This window comes from Nelumbo nucifera, chromosome 2 (assembly GCF_055504915.1).
Source record: "Nelumbo nucifera cultivar China Antique chromosome 2, China Antique-T2T, whole genome shotgun sequence".
Taxonomy (NCBI): domain Eukaryota; kingdom Viridiplantae; phylum Streptophyta; class Magnoliopsida; order Proteales; family Nelumbonaceae; genus Nelumbo; species Nelumbo nucifera.
Window position 1 is genome coordinate 107,402,390 of NC_142650.1, and position 20,158 is coordinate 107,422,547.

The window sequence follows — 20,158 nt, forward strand, 5'->3', positions numbered from 1 at the left end:
CTCCTATTTCATCCACACATAAAGAATGATTTTCACATATTACATTATACAACAACAACAACAATAATGTTTATTATTCATATTAATAATAAAAAATAAAACAGAAATTCAGATTAATCAGAAAAAATGGAAAAACATCACAAATATGCAATGAGAAATTAAAAAAATAGGACAATATTTATTATTCATATTAATAATAAATAACTTGGATTAACAAATTATTCATATTAAAAATCAAGAAAAAAATTCAACAACCGTATATTTCAGTACATTATTAGCTTAATCTTCAACAAAAAAAAAACAATAAAAATACTAATTATTCATAAGAAGCACCACAACTATGCAATAAGAATTAAAAAAAAAAAGATAGCACCAATTATTCACATTCAAATTCCAAAGAAAATGAAGAAAAATTCGGAATATGCAAAATCATAACATAAAAAATTTAGTAATTACCTATTATTTGTGTAATACTCCACAAACAATTGCATCATTATTCGGTTAATATTACTGAAAAATAAAAAAAAATGATTTTCACTAAAATATACAAGAAGAAGGTAAAAAAAAAAAACCTATGAAACAACTAGAATAGTAGGACTAAGAAGCTTTACTTGTGGTCACCGACAAGTTTTCGGTGGGGTTTCTGACCAAAATTTTAGATCTGGGAAAATAATGCAAAGAAGAAAACTGATATTAAAAATACTTCAAAAAACATTGAGATGCCGACTTTAGATTGTAGCTAAACATTGGAGATTATAAAGCGACCCACCCACCGATTGATTTCAGGTCGTTAAAGTTGTTGCTGGCCGCCCTCTAACCTCTTGTTGTCACTACCCTGCTCAAAATGTGCAAGTGGAGAAGACAAGGGTTTTCTCCATTTGCATGGGTAGTTTGGGTATTACGAAAAACTTTTAGGGACTAGACTGTCCAAAATTTATAAGTACTTAAAAGCAGTGAAATCAAACAGGGCCTTAAGTTTGAGAGTGCTAATTTTTAAGTGCTTATTCAAATAAGTACTTATTTGGGTTGGGACCACATCAATAAGAACTTATTTACATTTGGGAAATGAGCCCGAATAAGCATTGTTTTGAAAGGTTTAAGCCTTGAGATCTTGAGGTGAGATGTATAGATTTTGCCTCAAGGCTTTTGATGTGAAGTTTAAGCCTTTGTCATGATGAGGCATAAGCCTCAACTCTCAAGACATGAGGCATATCTTGAAGCATAAAATGGCATAAACCTCAAGTTTTAATGATTATTTAGTGATTTAATACAAAAATTATATATTGTATGCATTTATATAAGGGGAAATTCTCGTTTAGTATCATGTACTTTGGGCCTTGTGCCATTTTGATCCCTGAACTTTAAAATGCGACAATTCAATATTCGAACTTTCAAAATGTGTCAATTCAGTACCTAACGTTTACCAACTGTTAAGTGGCATTTGAAAAAGACATAAATGCCCTTCGAGTGTCATCTAATTTCCTTTATCAACCATCCAAACATTGACAAAAAATTAGCAACCCCAAGTCCTTACTTCTTCTGTTCAAGAAAGTTGGGGTCATGTTTCAGTGGGCATTCTAGACCCCAAATTTATTGAATAAAAGAGGCAACGATTTGGGACTGTTAATTTTTTGTCAATGTTTGGATGGTTGATAATGAAAATTAAATGACACTCAAAGGGCATTTGTGTCTTTTTTTAAAGGCATTTAACGACTAATTAACAACTAATTAACGGTAGGTACTGGATTGACACGTTTTGAAAGTTCGGGTATTAAATTGTCACATTTTAAAGTTCAAGGGACCAAAGTGGCACTAGGCCCAAAGTATAGGGTATTAATTGGGCATTTTCCCTTTATATAATTCAAAATATATGGAAGAAACACTTCAATAATCATGAGGCAAAAAAAAAAAAAGAGTAAAAATGAAAAACCAATAGGCCAAATCAAGTTCTATCTGTTTCTCCTAGTGTTTTAGGAGAGTTCAATACCAAAAGGGCTAGTCAAGTTTTTAGTTTCTCTTGAACAAATCAAGTCAGTTTTATTTCCTTATTATTCTAAATCTAACATCATAAGTTCGATATTTTTCTCATTTTTCCTAATGTATTTATTTTCTTTTTATTGTCTTTTTTGCCATATCAAATTAACTAAATCGTTTCTTTTCTTTTAAACTATTGGATGACCATAAATCTAGTATAATTATGTGGATGATTCTTTATATGTTTCCTTTATTCTAAATTTGTCATTTTGATAATTTGTATTTTGAAACACCTAATGTAAAATGCTTATAATTGCTAGCTCATTAGTTATTATTTTATTTACTACTTAAATGTTGGTACTTATTGTTTATAAATTTGTATTTTATTACATGCTTAATTACTAGTTAATTAAAGTTTATAAATTGGTATTTTATGGATATTTGTACACTCTACTATTCTAACTTGGTATATTATATGTTATTTTTATCAATTTATAAACTTTAATTAACCATTAATTAAGCACGCGCATTGCACACTTTTTTTCATATTAATTACTTAAATTTTGGATATATCATAATTAAGATAAAAATTGAAAATTAACAAAATTAACAATATGACTAAAAATAAACTCAAATGCTTGTAATAAATGTGCACGTGCATTGCATGTGGAAATTTTAAATTGAACCGAACCGATGAAACCGAACAAAAGATTCCGATTAATCAAATCAATCGGTTTGGTATTTTTAGAAAATCAAAGGTACCGATTCGGTTTTGTTTAACCAATATAGAAAACTGGCGGTTAACTGAACCAACCGGTATACATATATTTCTATATATTTTGTGTATATTATATATACTTTTTATAGTTTTTGTGTATTATAAATTAATAAATATGTAAAATATATATATATTTATAACATATAATATGTATTTATTATTTAAAATATAATATTATATATATATTTCGAGTTTTTTATTATATATTTATATACTTTTTATAATATATCACAAAACATCCGAATGAACCGATGATTAACCGATTGACTTCGATTCCATTTCAATCACTAATTTTCCAAAAATCGATAATACCGATTTAAATTAACCGAGCACCCCTTAATCCCTTATTTCACAAATAAGCACTCGCTAGTTGGGTTGGACCCAAACCAAAGTCCACTGGTGCAACGCAAATTTGTTTCTCGGTTGCTCCCTTACATACAGTCACACAGAGCTATCAGGGGAGACACCAAGGAAGAGGTGAGGAGCGAGATAGATAGACAGAGCTTAATGGACTCAACTGGTCTAAGAACCCTAAATTTCATTTCTCCTCTCTATTTCCGTTCCAGAGCTTCGTTCTTTCGCCCATTTTGGCTTGCAGAAGTCAAAAAGGCGCGTTACCTTCCTCTTTCGTCCCCTTCTCGACGGCTCACCCCGACCCCGCATTGCTGCTCATGTAATCTCTCTCTCTCTCTCATTCTCTCTCCATCTCTGTCTGGTACTTTGGTTGTGAAATTTGAATCATTTTGTTTAAGTTCTATTAGGTTCTTATATTAAAAGTGTTCTTACATAGTTTTTTTTTACTTAAATTTTTTAAGCAGTTGAAAGCAGCGAGTTGAATTCCCTGCCTCGCGGCGCTGGCCAGGCGGTTAATGAAATCTCAAGGGATAAACTTCTGCAAGTAGTATTAGTTTCTCCTCAGGTATTTTTACCTCACTGTATTATATTTGTTCAACTTTCTTCAAGCAAAAACAGAAAAACTTGCTTTTTGACTCGTAATTCTATTTCCCATTGGATTGCCAGTTCGGATCAGGTAGGTACAACTTTGTAAGCAAGTTAAATGAGCACTTAGAAAATTTTCGCTTAAAATACCTCCAGCTTACCCTTGAAAAAGATTAATACCCACTTTTGACAGTTGTCTTGGATTGCCCGAGTCACGGTTTTGAGCTTTGAGTATCCTTTGTGATACTACCAGTACCAATGCACTTTCTATTGATTAAATGAGCTTATTTGATGGTTTTTGGAGCAACTCTTTTGGTGCCTTTCTTACTTATATATCTTGAAAAATTGAACGACTAAAAGCTACTTGTTGGTATTCCAATACGAGCATCTCCACTGCAAGGGCTATTCTATGTAAAGCTCTTCTTGAACAATCACTTTCCTTGAGTATTCAGCAACCGTAGATTCATAATGACCAAGTAGTGATCAGATAGATGGTCTTACATGCCCTTGTTGAGTAATGGAATAATGACTACCTTCTATCCTGGTATAAAGCCCGTGTTGAGGAATGGAACAATGGCTACCTTCTAGCCTGGTGAAAGGCCCTTGCAGGAACTTCACCATTTTCTTCACTTTTTCTGTCCATCCTAATGAGTGAACCCTTTTATACCTCTAAGCATAGAAATAGACATGGTTAAGAAACATTCAAGTGTTCTGCATTAGGTAACCTGCAAGAGGGGGGCTTGGGGGAGGAGGGAGGGAGAATAGGAGAAGCACCTGAATTTTTCACCCTTCTCTTTCTTCATTTCAATTGATACATCATGCAAAGAATCATGAATTATGAAATTGATCTACTAAGCATTGTTAATATTTTAATCAAGTGAGGTCGAAGAAATGGTTTAGGTTTCTAGACATTTATTTGCTAAGATGCCCAGATGGTAGACACAGGTACAAATATGGAGAATGTATATACAACTCTTCATTTCTTAAAATCCATGGCATGGATATGGATCTATTCTATATGCTAATATCAGACTTCTGTATTTAGTTTTTTAAGTGACTTAAAGTTTTTAACACTTACATTCTATAACTTGCAGTAATTTTATTGAGATTTGTTACTCCATGTATTTTCTTTGGCAAACTAAATATACTGGTTGTAAAGAATTAAGTAAGATAATAAAACAGTAAGCTTATACTGTACAATCACAAACATAATATCGAGTGTAGTTTTATATTTATCGACATCAGAAAGCATAGTAGGATTTCCAGGCAATAGTGCTTTTTTTTTTTCTTTTTTTTCTTCTTCTTTGGCTTCATGGGGCTACACAACGGGGGGTAGCGAAACCCCCATACCAATAACCCCTGCAAACCTGGTGGGAGCGGGATTTGATCCCAAGTCTCCTCTACAACTAGCAAGAGCACCTACCAACTGAGCCACCATCAGTTGGTTAAGTTAAGAAGATATTGACTTATTGAGTGGCTCCAAGAGTCACCATGCTTTATTTAACAGTTGCTTATGAAGCTAATGTCATAAGAAAGGCTGGAGGTTAGACCAGGGCCAGGGGATAAGAAGGAAGAGGGAGGTCAAGCTGGTGAGAGTAGCCTTACTTTGTCTCAACAAGCTGACAAGGAGGGGGAGGGAGAAAGTGGAGATTAAGACCTTGGTGGACAGGGAGGTTAGAATTGGCAAGAGTTTAGGACTATTCTTTTGGGGAGGCGAAGAGTTCGCTAGAAGAGCTTTTGAAAAAATTGAATTGAGTAAAGGGAAGAGAAATTGAAGAAGATGATGTGACGGAAAGAAGAAAAAGTTTGGGATGAGGAAGATGACGGGCAGGATGAGTCGTTTGATGCTGAAGACTAGCCAATGTATGAAGAGGGGGGGGGGGTGTTCCCAGTCTTTCTTTTTATTAGTTTTGCGTCTTTGAAAGCCTTGCTGTATGAGGGGGCGGGGGAGGGGGGTCTCAGTACTTCTTTTTGTTAGTTTTGTTCATTGTAAGTCTTGCTGTTGTTGGTAGTGGGTTCGGGTGTTATCTTAACACCCTTGTCAGTGCTGTAATCTGCCTTTTATTTTATCAATAAAATTTTTCTTTTATTCTTCAAAAAAATGTCGTAAGGTAACATTTTCAACTGCCTTGTCTAATTCTGCTTTTAGTGTTTTTTGTACATTCACAGTTCCTGTCCCATGGATTAGAGGTTAAACAATTGTCACAAGAGCATTGCCGATTCATGTTTATTTATTGGGACTGAAAAATCTCTAAGTCAGCAAGGCATTTATTGCCATCAATTTTATTAGTCTCAATTTGAACTCTATCCATTCGTTAAAAACTTAAGATATTCATGCCAGTTTTGATGTTATTATGGATTAATCCAGGGGAGCATCATTTTTTTCTCCCGATTGTCCTCTGGGCACTCACCCTCAAGATTAGAGATGTTATTTGGATTTTGGACTATGGTACTCTTACTAATGCCAAATGGACAAGCCTCCTTTTCTTATACCCAAATAGCCCCTGTTTTAATATCTATCCAGCTTCTCGTACCTGCTTTTTCTTGTTTTGTATCTTTATTAGAAGCAATAGAAGCCAGACCCTTGGATTTAGCATCAGAAAATTCTAGTTTGTTACATTTACACTAAAATATTCAATGACAAGGTTCCAAAGAACATGATAAACTAAACATGGAGAAACAAACAAGGACTGCAATTCAGTGAAATGATGGATTGTTCCAGGTTTGGTCTGAAAACCATGGAAGCCTCTGACCAATGGGCAACCTACAATCACTGTTCTTTTTGATTTGCAAATAAAAGATAATATAAATTGATGAAATATGGTCCAACTAAGTCTTAATCTTTTGATGCTTGCTTAATTCACAAAGATATATGCTTTGCAATTACAGATTTCAACTGAATAACTTTAGTTCTTACATTGGTTTGCATGATTACCATATAACAATTGAAGTGCATTTACTGTATATTCCATTTCCCTGATTTATTTTTTCTCTTGATTTTTTAACAGAACTTTTAGCTATTAGCAAATGAGAAAAACCATGTAATTTCAGTGTTTCCTGTTGGGTTGCAGGCAACCTGGAACATGTCATAGCTTGGTCTGAGATTTCTCTTGTTCTTGACAGATTCCTGGAAACACAGGATGCATTGCTAGAACATGTGCAGCTTCAGCTGTTGGGCTGCACCTTGTTGGGGTAAGTATAAATAATAATCAGACAATCTCAAAATCAATCTTCCCGGACCTACAGTATCTATAAGATGGTCATCTACTGCAACCCTGTAGTTTTCTTATTTCTATTATTGACTTCTCTGTGTCTTGATGACTAATCTTCTGTTCTTTTTGATAGCCATTAGGATTTCAGGTGGATGATACAAAGCTAAAGCGTGCTGGATTGGATTACTGGCCGTATCCTATATTCCTATTTGATTCTTATATTTATTATGTAGCTGCAAATGGTATCTGTTTATCTGAACTAGATTTTGGACATTTACTAAGAATCATATATAATTTACTTGTAAATCATTTTATTCATGAAATATAATATCAAAAACATTTCTAGGTCATTTTATTAGTAATATATAATGTTCTGATTTTTTTTAGTTTAATTTATTAATGGTATGCCATATCTGAATCCAACAGAGATTCGATTTGAATCTAGGTATATCTGATTTGATCTTATCTGCTTGCAGGCCCAGTCTATTATCATTACATTTCAAGCATGAAATATTCTTGGTGTTACAATTAAGTTTCTGAAATTTCAATACAAGCGCTTTGAAGTTCTAATAAAATGGTTCAGTTGCAGAATTTACTACTTATCCCAATTTTGTGTTAATACAGTAGTCTTCGGAAGTTTTGAAGTTACTGTTTCTATGACCTTTATCTTTGACCATGTTTGGATACATTTCAAGTTGCTTTATTTTGCCAACAATTAACGAAATAAATTAGATATGTAGTTGTCAAAGTTCATGCCTCATGGGCAGAATTCAGAGAATATTTCAGGCAACAGGTCTGTCTGTCTCTCTCTCTCTCTCTGCATCCATTCCCTACAACTATATGTTTTCTATGTTTTTCAAATGCAGGTTGGGGAAAAGAGGTTATTGGCATTTACCAAGAGGGGAACGGCAATCCATTCTGTAAGTTCTTTACAAGTTCAGTCAGTCTCACTGTTCGAGGTTTTTCATCCTTCTTTGAGACTTGAAACATTTGTAAAATGCTGCCAATAGTGCGTGAAACACTACCCAGAACCATATTGTTTTGTGGTCATTTGGGTCACGGGAATAGGGGTCTGGAATTGGAATAAGAATGGGTCATTCCGATTCCAACTGTTTGATTGGGTGGGATTCGAAATCCCATTCCCATTCGGCATTCCCCCATTTGAGCGAATTGCCATTCCCTCCCCCTCGGGAATGAAATCCCATTTCAGCTGATTTCTTTTCCAATTCCGATTCCAACATATTTTGATTTAGATTTAGATTCCGATTTCAACTACAAACCAAACAGATCCATAGTCTTGGGATATCGCAGTATAGGACACTGAAATGCTTTTTATTGTTGCAGGGATTCTCATACAAACGAGGTGATTGGCTCGTATTTGGTTCGGAAACTAGTGGGCTACCATCAGAAGTCTTGCTCGACTGCAATAGTGAAGCTTTAGGTGGTGGGACCATTCGGATTCCCATGGTGGAAACTTATGTTAGATGTCTAAATCTCTCTGTGAGCGTCGGAATTGCTTTATATGAAGCTGCTAGACAGCTAAACTACGAGCAGCTTCAATTCTCAACAGAGACTTGTATTGATAGTGAAAAATCATTTATTACTGAAGATATTTTTGCTTAATTTAACTGCATTGACATTCTTTACCAAGAAAAAAAAAAGAACTTGGTGGTCACTGATTTAAATTTTTTACTTTCACCCACAAGTGAATTTTCAAATTTGTATTGTACTACACAAAATGTGGCCCACGGCCCACTAATTAACCAACTGCAAGAGTGTCATAATGTATGTCTTTTAAAGTAACTGCCAGTGGGCCTAAACAGTTGGATGATGGAGATGATGTGAGGTCAGAAGTTAAACTTGAATGCCGAGGCATCCGTCCGAGCCCTTCTCTTTATTTATCTTGGAACTGATGGGAAACGAGTTTAGATTGGCGCCCCACTCGCGTTTCAGATGTACATCTCACCGTGCATTGAGCACATTATCGTACCTGTTTATGGTGACATCTTACCGTGCATTGGAAATATTTTCCATATTTGTATTGAGAGAAATGTTCCTAATTTACAGTTGGGATGTGCTATAACGTGTATTCTGTGAGACACCTATGCAAATTGATGGCAATAGGCGAAAATGACATTTACTCAACCAAAAACAAAACAGCTGAGGAGAGGAATCCAATCAAGGGTTCGACCCAACAAAAAACATCCCCATCAAAAGATTTAGCCCCATATTTTTATATGCAAACAAGGTATTGGAGAAGTTTTTAATAATATCCAAAATAACATCAAGTTTATGTTGACACATCCATACGCATTGTTGATCTTTTATGGGTATCGGCCTGTATCGGTACTGTTTTTTTAATTTTTAATTTTTTGAATCTGATTCAGAGGAACCAGTTTAAAGTCGGTCTACCTCCTAAACCATATGTTGACCTGAAACATCTCCTATGGAGGCATATATGTATCGGCTGATACGGCCCAATATGTATCGAAATTTTAAACCTTGAAAACAATAACTAAAATTTTCCACCCCAACACTCAAATCATTAAAAGTTCCCTCCTGCGGCTATAATGAAAGAATTTTCATTATTAACAGAATAAATGCCAAAGAAAAAATTATAACTACCCATTCAGCATTGGGGAAATTCGAGATGGGCTCACCACATAGCGCGCCCCCACAGTCCGTCCCTCCCTTGCATTGGATTTGGGAACATCTCCCCATGGAGTTTGAATGGGCTCCCCACAGAGTGTGCCCCACTCATGGGCTGTAGTGGGGTGTTCTCTGTGGAGAGCCCATTTGAATCCCTCTTGACAAGTAAGGGATGTTCCCAAATCCCAAGGGGGATAGGCCGTAAGGTGCGTTGTGTGGGGAGCCCATCCAAGCTCAGCATTGGGATCATTCCACTACCATCTAATAATTTTAGGATTAATTATTTAAATGTATCCTGTGCTTTCAAAAACTACTAACATATAACTTTTGAAGTGGCCTCTTCTGACACAAATAGGTCCTTTATTAATAGGATAAATTGCAGATTAGTCTTATTTTGGCATCAGGATTTCAAAATATGTCATTACTTTACTTAAAAGCTGTGTTTGGAAATGATGCAAATGGAGTGTAAATCTCGGTTCAGGGTTAAATTTGTACTCTGATTCATTTTTGTTTGTATTTGGCAACATTATATTTATGCATTGACAAATAACAGACCAATGTATATTTACATTGATAATAAGATGTAAAAGTACATCAATAAAAAAGAAGTACATTTATATTCAAGTGGGCTTTTGATAAAAAGAGCATATGCTTTATTGAAATTCATGTTTGCATCCATTACAACTAAAAGTCTGTTTGATAAGAAAGTAAATTTGTCAGTGCAAAACTAACCCAACTTTGCAATTTATATAAACCGTTTTACACTACATATTTGCATTCACACTTATTTGCATCGCTTTCAAATGCAGCCTAAACTTCTAAAAACTGCTAATTTAGTGCCTATCCTTAGCGATCCATCAGTTATTTATATCACAATACCACATGTTCTACTTAATTTTTTTGAAAATGTCAAAACTACCCTTTTTAATAATTTTAAGATCATTTTACCCTTTTCTTCAAAACCTCAAAAGTTGGTTTTTTTTTTTTTTCTTGTGAGAGTTGGATGGAGAGGAAAAGAATATCGTAGGTTACATGTTTTGGATGAATTTTGGCTATCACATGCCCATAGCAGTGTTGGAGGAAATGATGTTTTACCCAATGAGCATTTGCAGTCCTCTACATAACATCACATGGATGAGCGTCTACATAACACCACCCTAACACCCTTCCTCTTCCCCCCATTCATGTTGTTGTTACCGATCAACTATCTCTTGCAACATTTTTTTTTTCCTGACTATGACATCAAGGTTTTAAAAACCGACCCGGAAATGGAATCGTTCTGGCTACTGGTTTTCGAGTTAGTGGTTTGATCATCTGGGTCAAATGGTTTAAATATTTTAATTGGTGATATGTCATCTTACCCATTAGATTGGAATATTAGGGTAAGATGTATATAAATACGAGAGAAAAAAGGTTTGACTGTTTGAGAATGAGAGAGATGTGAGAAGCTGCTGATGGCTGAGAGAGTTTAGAAGAGAGAGAGAAGATAGAGAGAGAGAAGAGAGAAGAGAAGGAGATCACTTGTAGGCTACAGTGGCGATGACGACAGTGACTTACAACGGCAATAGCAAACTATAGCGGCGGCGATGAAAGTAGATTTGAGATTTCTCTGTCTTAGATCTCTCTCTCTCTCAGATCTGTCATCTAGACTCTAGCCTGCTCTACCAAACCTCTCTCACTGTCTCACACATCCCTCAACTGATCTCTCTCTCTCTCTCTCTCTAGTAGATCTCAGATATGAGAGATCTTATCTTTTCATTCTTGCTCTAACTTAATAAACTACAAACCATTCTCCAGGTTGAACGGTTCAACGGTCAAACCGTCTGGGTCAACGATTCATTGACTAATTCAACGGTTTTTGACCAAAGGCTGGGTTTGGGGTAAAACGGAACCAATCACCTGAACGGTTTCCGATCTGAATGGTTTGATCATCTGGGTCAATGATGGTTTAAAAACATTGTGTGAGATTGTAAAGAGATGAGGGGAAATAATAATAAGGGGGACTTTGCATTGGGAGAAGAGTTATGATGAGATGAATTTATTATAGTTGGTTGATAAAGAAAATCAGATGACACTTGAAGGGTATTTGTGTCCTTTTACATTTTACTCAAGGTTCAAAGTATCGTTACGTATCAGCCCATATTGACCGATACTTATCGTTCTGGGACCCTTCTGGTATGCCCCTACAGTGGGTATATTGGGGGTCTGACCGGTTCAGGGGATGGAGGGGTCCTAGATTGGCTCCCCTGAGCTAGTTTTGAAAAAAAATATAAAAAAGGTAAAAAAACGAGTATCGAAACACTCGATACGTCCCTACCAGCATATCAGGCGTATCAATATTTTGAACCTTGATTCTACTTAACATCTTTTGGGGAGTTTCGGTACAACAATGATAAGTTTTGAAATTTGGGTATTAAAGTGAGACTAGCCCCAAATTCAAGGTATTAATCTGCAATATATTGTTATTAGAGAAGTATATATTTGCTTTGCATTTATTGATGGGGTATTTTTGAGATAAACGTTTATTTGAAAAACACTGCTTTAAACATTTATTTCTTTTATTGTTTAGTTGGATATTTTATGGGAACCCAAATTTCCTACACACTTTCTCTACCATACCCTGCCCATATTACATTGAAACCACACATCTCACAAAACAAGATGACATATGTGGCTGCAATTCAAGGCGGGTGGAGAGTGGGTAGAGTAGTAGGCAGGAAATCCGGCTTTTTTTTCATGGGCGTTTCAAGTAACACTTAAGTTCTGGTTTATGAGTTTCCTGATATTAAAGTTATGTTGCAACTGCCCCAAGCCAAGGATGAGTGCCCGACCAATATTGTCTCTAGACCACCGGGTGGCTGTAGTATAATGCAGAAATAGAATTAGAAAGCGAAAGTGGTGGTGAATGTGACGGTGTAATTCTTGCCCAGATCTCATCTTATCTTCATTATCTCCATCCTTACCCCAACAACCCATCAATCCCACTATTTGTTTCACAGGAAAGAGAATCTCTTCTGTCAAGAACACGATGTCTCTAAAATGGAGAGAGAGAGAGAGAGAGGAGGAAACAAATCTCTGAGAAAAACGTAGAAGGAGAGGGTGTGACTTTTTTTTTTTTTGAAATTGAAATTTAAATAACTTTAAGGGTATAGATCACAGGGAATATAATATTTAAGTAATTAACCCATAATTATAATTTTACTGAGCTCTTGAAGCGAGACAAAATAATAATATTACTGGGCTCCATGATCATCCATCAAGGTTGCTTGCAGCTTGCAACAGATAAAAGGAAAAAATTAGAGAACTTCAGAAAAACGAGAGAAGGGGGGAAAGATACAAAATACAGAGAACGCGGGAGTACATGCAAGAGAGTCGGAGTATAATAAACCATAGCCTTCCTCAGTTAGAAAACATGAACCAGGATCCAACCTAAACTAATAACAGCGCCCATCCATGTCTCTTGAGCCAATAAGTTAGCTTGATGTTGGGGGAGAGAGAGATTGAGAGAGCAACAGTGACTCAACTCAGTGAGATCCTATGCGATCAAGACTTTCGGAAACAGTTCTCATCCTCGGCCGCATCTCTTGGTCTAGCTCTGTGCAGTTGAGCGCTATGTGGAATGCCGCAAGCACCTGTTTCTTTGCATGGACCTCGTGCAGCAGCGCCTTGTCTATTATCTCCGACAGCGGTCGCTCATCTCGAAACACCTTCCTCACCAAGCTCTCCAGCCCCTTCCCATCATTCTCAGGCCCTGCGTCCGGCAGTCGCCCCGTCAGGATCTCCATGAGCACAATGCCGAAGGAGTAGACGTCGCACTTCTGGGTCAGCTTGCTCCCAGGGACTCGCGCCTCTGGTGCCATGTAAGCCAACGAGGGCGGACCCCTGGACCCCAACCCTCCTACCACAAGCTGGGCTGATGTCGAGTTTTGCTTCTTGGACAATTGATCCATCGTCGAACACCTGTTGTCGGTTTCCGGGACGAGACGGGTGAGGCCAAAACCAGAGATATATGGGTTGAGATCTTCGTCCAGAAGGATCTTCGATGTTTTGATGCTGCCATGGACGTACTTGCGTGGGCTGCATTCGTGAATATACACTAGACCCCTTGCAGCTCCTTGCACGATCTTCAGCCGCGCTGCCCATGATAATGGAAGTGTGGAACTCGAAGGTCCACCTGCATCAAATTCCAATCAAATTAGAAAGAAAAAAAAAAGGGAATTCTAGCTTTCTGCAACACTGCAACTGCAGCTCAGTTTCCATTTTCAAACCAGCTAGCCTGGCCCGGATTGAAGCAGGCCACCATGGACCATGGTCAATCAAAATTTGCAAAACAGAATAACTTTTGAGAGTGGCAGTTCAGTTCAGTCCAACTGAGCCGCATCTAATTCAAAATTTCTGTACTCGTTTGTTCAAATGTCATCTGGAGTTGGACCCTGAAACCAGTAGGCCACAGACTAGAATCTCTAATGTGGTAAGGAATTGAAGCAAAACAGGACCAGAACTGATCGATGAGGACAAGAGTAAAAACTCTGCAAGGTTTCTGCAGTTCTCGGACCCGGATCACGAGCAGAGCATTTCCACTATTTAGTTGCATGTGAACTCGACACAGATTCTAGAGCCAAACGCCTCCAGAGGCAGGAATAGATTAAGGACAAAAAGCACTACGTAGTCTAAAGAGTCACCCGGGCCCCACTTTGATCCAATAACCTGGGCCATTAAATATTGACCGTTTGATTTGAGGACCAAAATAGTTTGACTGTTTGAGTGGAGTAGGGAAAGCAAGTTACCGTGCAACGCGGAGTACAGGCTGCCGTTGGGGATGAAATCAGAGATGAGAAGCTTATCATCCATCGCGTAGTAGTAAGCTCTCAGCCGTACGATGTTTGGGTGACGGACCTTTCCGATCGCTTCCACCTCCGATTCGAACTCCTTCAACCGCCAGTCACCGCTGCACTCGCTTAGCCGCCTCACTGCAACCTTCACCGTCGCTGCGCCGGACCCTCCACCACCACCACCGACGACCACCTTGTACACAATGCCACTCCGGCTCTTGCCCACCAAATAAGCGGATGCCCTCAACAAATCCTCTAATTCCAACCCGAAACCCTCGTCCAGTACCGAAAACTTGCCCTTCTGCTCATCGTCGTCGTCCTCTCTGTCCAAATTCTCTTTCCCCATTTTGACATCTCCGGACTTGCATTTTTTCCGGAAGAGCCACGCCGAAACCGAAACGGCTCCAACTACGAACGTGACGCCAGAGATTATCGGAACAGCAAACGAGCTCCCACTTCGCGCCTTCGCGTTCTGCTCGGGATTCACGCCATTGGGGATAGCAGGGTTACCGTCCTTGGGGTTTACAGGGTATATGCCATTGGTAGGGCTTCTAGGATTTCCAGCCTCTGGGCATGGAGTTCGTAGCGGGAATCCGCAGAGACTGGGATTTCCGGTGAAAGCTGTTGGACCTTGATTTAAGAGAGATCCGATCTGTGGTACTTTTCCGGTTAGATTGTTGTGCCGGAGATCCAAGCTCACGGACACCGGAAACTTCCCGAACGACGCAGGAACTTGGCCGGTGAACTGGTTGTAGGAGAGATTTAGGGTTCCGGTGAGCTGATGAAGCTCGCCGAGACCATCCGGGAGGGACCCATTCAGGAGATTCGAAGAAAGATCCAAATGAATGAGGGACTTGAGGGAGTTGATTTCTTCCGCGATGGGACCAGTGAGGGAGTTGTGAGAGAGGTCGAGGGAGATGAGGGCTGTAGCGTTGAAGAGTCTAGAAGGGATGGGCTTGGAGAAGTTGTTATGGGCGAGCGAGAGAATGCGAAGGTGGACGAGCGCGCCGAGCTCCGAAGGAATGTAACCAGTGAAACCCTTGTTGGGGAGGTAGACTTCGGTCACTCGGCCATGGTTGCAGGCGATACCAAACCAGTTGCACGGGTTGGAGTCAGATTCATACCAGGTACGAAGAGCATGAGTTGGGTCTGTTGAAATAGCTGCTTTGAGTGCCAGAAGCGAGAGACCATCTGAGTTTAAAGAAGAAACCAGAGAAGAGGAAAGCAAAAAAACAAGGAAGACCAATGCAACCGGAAACGACTCCATTTTTCGCTGCAGCTCTGTCAACGAGCTCGCACTCTGCTCATCTATGATTGCTATATTGTTATCCTCGCTGCAACGAGGAGTTGCAGGAGAGAGAGAGAGAGAGGGGGGGGGGGGGAAGGGGAGAAGAAGGGCTTTGGGCTCTGGGCTCCGAACCTTGGTGATTCTTTTCGAGGTGGCGGAGGGGTAAGAATGGATATAATTTTGAAAATGTGACAAAATTGACCTCCGACAGTATGTTCCTGAATTAAAAGAGATCATTATTAGGGTGGAGAAAATTGACAAAATATGAAATTGATAGGGATATTTTCGTAATTGAATTTCAAAATTATACCTGGTTCAGCAGCTCATGTTCCCCAGACAAAAGCCTGTCAGAAAGACAATGAGAAAGGACGAGGGGTGGTGAGTGGTGACGCCGCTTTTACAGTTTCCAGTTTTCCACTAAGAGAGAAAGAGGGGTAATTATGTCAATTCAGTAAAAAGGATTAGCGATTCAAATTGGGGGGAACGACAACCGGACAGCCGCGAAACGAGACGCCTAAACAAATTAAATGCTTTGGGTAATAATCTGTCGTTGTGTGGATCCCTGAAAACGACAATATAATAGAGGGTATGCATCGATGCGTTTTGCTTTAATAAAATCGGTAATTAGAATCGTTAAATGCCCACAAGTGATGAGGGGTGATTTTGGCCCTCCGGTGATTGGCACCATAGAACTATAAGACGATATCTCAGCACAACGTAAGCGGACTTTGGGATCACTTTGGACCATGGTTTTCAAAACCGGATCGGACTGGATCGGACGGTTGGATCGAAAAAACCGGGAATGGTTAGGTCCGTTTTCCCCCAAACCGGATTTTTGCCAAAAAATATTGATTTGGTCAGTAAATTGTTGACCCAGGTGGTTTAATCATTTGAACCGTTCAATCGTTTTGACTATTTTTTATTTTATTTTTATTTTTTGTCAGAATGGGCTAACCGTTTGACCCAGGAACCGAACCCCTGACCGGTTTGTTGTCCGAGTCAGTTTTAAAAACCTTGCTTTAGACACTCCACACTAGTTGCGACCTCCTTGGCCCCACCTCAATAGGCCGACATACAAACAGATCGAAAGATATCAGGTCGATGTAAGAGGCGACTTGCCTCCCCCGACCTAGTCAAGATTCAATTAGTGATCTACATGGGGCAATGACCTCCTCCTGTAGCGAGTTATCTCCTTCGACTCCCCCAGGATCATGACAACACGTTGATGGAGCTGATTACCGCCCTGCCCGCTTCGGACGCAACTGGATAAGCACCACCAACTTACGCAGAGTACGTCTTTGAGCAAGAAACCACCTCCGAATCAGACGAGTCAATGATCTTGAACGCACTTCGTGGAACTCACAACTGTTAGCCTATATAAAAGCGTCCCCTTCCTCAGAAAAAAAAATATGCACGATTTAGCTCTCAAAAAACCTACTAGCTTTTTTAACTGTCAAATTAAAGAATTCTTCGCTGACTTAAGCCTCAAAGTGCCTATTCCGGGTAAAGCAACTAGACACTCTAATATTGTCATTTTGCAATTCAACTAGGCAACCTACTCAATTCGATGTCCAAGCTATTTGCTATCAAGGAGCACTAGATTTTATATCATCATCAAAGGTTGTTGATTATACTCAAGAGCATAGATTGAAAACACCCTAATCTCAAAACATCCTTGATAAACAGCAGCTAAGATTCGTAAGGTAGCATTTGGCAGTGCTTCTGTTTTAACCGTTGTCGTTATCCAAAAAACAGCAACTCGATATTGTTTGTGGTGTGACGTTTTGATAATGGTTTGATCTATGATGAACCTGAATGAGCTTTGTCTTTCATCAATCAAAACCAACCCATGTGAATTTTGGTGAATTTCATGTCAAAGTCGATTATTCTCACAGCATGGATTGGAGAACACCCTAATTCCATAACATCCTTGAGGAATAGTGATAAGATTGGTAACATAGTGTTTGGCAGGGCTTCTGTTTTAACCAGTGTCGTTATCCAAATAAACAACTCTGATATCTGATAAATGGGTAAATGTATGATGCCGAAAGGATATGGTTCCTGAAAGCATTTCCTTTGACCAATCAAAGCCCACGTGAATTTTAGTGAATCGCAAGTCAAAGTTAGATTATACTCAGAACATCCTTTGAAAAACACCCTAATTCTCAAATATCTTTGAAAAACGCAGATAATATTATTAAGGTAGTAATTTACAAGCTTTTGTTTTATATGGTGTTTAGTATGACTTTCATTTATTTGATAAATGATATCATATTATTATTAAATCAATATTTATTCCATCAGGAGGTCTTGATTTATATGTACATTAATCATTGGGGGAATATTTATTTTAAGGTTTCCCCCAATGGTTAGGCATTTATTTACTGTTCCATCACATTTGTTAATGTGACACCTAATTGTCAATAAATAGTTTATCAAATACTTTTTCTTGGTTTTGAAGCTATACCAAATACATAATTAATCATTGTTGTTATCTCAAAAATAACACCCCCATATTGATTGTTTTGTGACTTATGATAATGGGTAAATCTATGATAGAGATATTCCCAATGCACAGTAGTAAAAGGTTGTGTGAAAGGTGTGAGCATTGAAGCCAGTCTTGTGAAAAGGGTATTGATGAGGGGTGATTTGACCCAACTTGTTCATGAGATGACACATGGATGTGACTTGCCGATTGGATGATGATTTGGCACCTTGTGCCACCTCAACAAACCAGGAAACGCTCGGGCTCCTCGGCAAGATAGAGGACCGAGCAGCTCGTGGTAGCCCAACTTACTGAGGTGACACATATCAAATTTCTAGAAGCAAGCCAACTGTCTCTGAGCTCTTCGGGATCATGTTGCACGATTATAGGTCTTATTCTCATTCTGCCTGGATTGGAGGGACACGATAAGCCTTATCGGCTAAACACGATATCCACCTCTTGGTGCGAAATAGACTCCTAACAGCACGTATCAAGGATCTCGGAGGTGTTTCGTGAGGCACATGGCATTCCATCTATATAAAGGCACCAACCCCAACAGTACAAGGTATGCGCGATTATTTGCTTACTAACTTACACTCTCAAGCTTTCAACTCGCACATACTAGTGTATTGACTTAAGCATCGGAACGACCATACCATATAAGCCACCCCGGGTCCTTTGATCCATGTTTCTTTGCAGTTTGACTGGCCAACTTGGTAACCGATCGACGTCTGAACTGCCCTCCAACTAGGAGCATCCAGATCGCACGCTATTAGGTATGGTTTCCGAAAGTTTTGCCTTTGACCAATGACATGGATAAATCAAAACCCATGTGAATTTTGGTGAAGCTTGTTTGGTGAATCACATGTGAAACGCAAGTAAGATTTGTGAGGTAATGTTTCGCACAGCTTGTGTTCTAACTGTTGTCGTTATCGCAAAAACAGCAACCCGATATTGATAAATCTATGATGCCGAATGGTTATGGTACCTGAAAGCTTTGCCTTTGAGTATTTGACCAATGGAAACCCACGCGAGTTTTGGTGAATCATAGGTCAAAGTGGCATTTCAATTTTTTTTTTTATTTGAAAATTTTATTTATTAATAATCATTGTATTTAAAAAAATCATTGCGTTTTGATTTTACAAGTATGATGCGAGTTATTTGATAATGTGACTAAATTTCCAAATATTATTGAACCGATTAAATGCATAGCAAATGTGATGAAAGGACGATGCCAACTGTCTCATTTGGTTAGGTCTGAAGTTGGTTGCAGTGGAGCCTGGAGAATTGGGATCAAATAGTGCTGTCACCGAGGTTGTGGGGTGGGGGGAGGGGAGTATGGGTGTGGGGACCAACTTACCTAGTCGCTTTTTCATTCAAGTAGTGGGGTCATTCAATTCAATAGGAATCATAGGATGGTGTCATAGATTTAATAAAAAATAAAAAAATGTGAAATATTATAAATAATTTATTAAAAAATGAATATGTTTCGTATTATGCATTTATCATATTAAATAAAAATTATTGTTATTAATGACAAAAATGGCTAAGACTTCAAAAAAAAAAAAGATAGAAATGGCTAAAAATATAAAAGAAAGAAATGTTGAGCTAAACAATTTCTTCAATTAAAGGCTTTTCAATGAAAATGCCCAATTCTTATTTGACATATCCCATCATTGTTATCATTTTTCAAATTTGAAATTTAAATGCAATTATCTTAACCAATGCTCACCATAATTGATTCTATAATTAACCTGATTTAACACACCACTTATAATTAGCTCAATTAGTTTCAATTAAATCCATTTGAAACCATTCCTATATAACACTAGTATGTTGTTATAAGGATTTGAATCCAAGCTGCTTATTTCAAATGTAATTATTCTAATTACTAGCCCACTCTATAATATTTTGCTAAATCAGCATTAATAAGAACCATATCATATCCATGTGTTTTTTTGGAAGGTATATCCATGTATATTAAAGTATAGAAAATTCATT

At 38.2% G+C, this 20,158-nt stretch overlaps 2 protein-coding genes across 2 annotated transcripts; one reads left to right on the plus strand and one right to left on the minus strand.

Annotated features, from left to right (window-relative positions):
- Positions 1-3,118: 3,118 nt before the first annotated feature.
- Positions 3,119-8,706, plus strand: AGL26 (tRNA (cytidine(34)-2'-O)-methyltransferase). Its single transcript, XM_010267480.2, has 7 exons — positions 3,119-3,425; positions 3,571-3,671; positions 6,815-6,883; positions 7,037-7,095; positions 7,636-7,696; positions 7,770-7,823; positions 8,248-8,706. The coding sequence occupies exons 1-7, from the start codon at positions 3,260-3,262 to the stop codon at positions 8,524-8,526; spliced, it is 789 nt and encodes a 262-aa protein (XP_010265782.2). The 5' UTR covers positions 3,119-3,259; the 3' UTR covers positions 8,527-8,706.
- Positions 8,707-12,717: 4,011 nt separating this feature from the next.
- LOC104603452 (receptor protein kinase-like protein ZAR1) lies at positions 12,718-16,027 on the minus strand. The gene is made up of 3 exons (XM_010267479.3): positions 15,983-16,027; positions 14,340-15,890; positions 12,718-13,726 (listed from the first exon to the last, which is right to left on the minus strand). The coding sequence occupies exons 2-3, from the start codon at positions 15,649-15,651 to the stop codon at positions 13,077-13,079; spliced, it is 1,962 nt and encodes a 653-aa protein (XP_010265781.1). The 5' UTR covers positions 15,652-15,890; positions 15,983-16,027; the 3' UTR covers positions 12,718-13,076.
- Positions 16,028-20,158: the final 4,131 nt, after the last annotated feature.

Excerpts from the sequence above, each read along its gene's own strand:
- LOC104603452 (XM_010267479.3), bottom strand. The coding sequence starts at position 15,651 with ATGGAGTCGTTTCCGGTTGCATTGGTCTTCCTTGTTTTTTTGCTTTCC. Across the intron at positions 13,727-14,339 it reads CCTGTACTCCGCGTTGCACG|GTGGACCTTCGAGTTCCACA; the intron begins GTAACTTGCTTT and ends AATTTGATGCAG.
- AGL26 (XM_010267480.2), top strand. The coding sequence starts at position 3,260 with ATGGACTCAACTGGTCTAAGAACCCTAAATTTCATTTCTCCTCTCTAT. Across the intron at positions 7,697-7,769 it reads GAGAATATTTCAGGCAACAG|GTTGGGGAAAAGAGGTTATT; the intron begins GTCTGTCTGTCT and ends TTTCAAATGCAG. Across the intron at positions 7,824-8,247 it reads GGGGAACGGCAATCCATTCT|GGATTCTCATACAAACGAGG; the intron begins GTAAGTTCTTTA and ends TTATTGTTGCAG.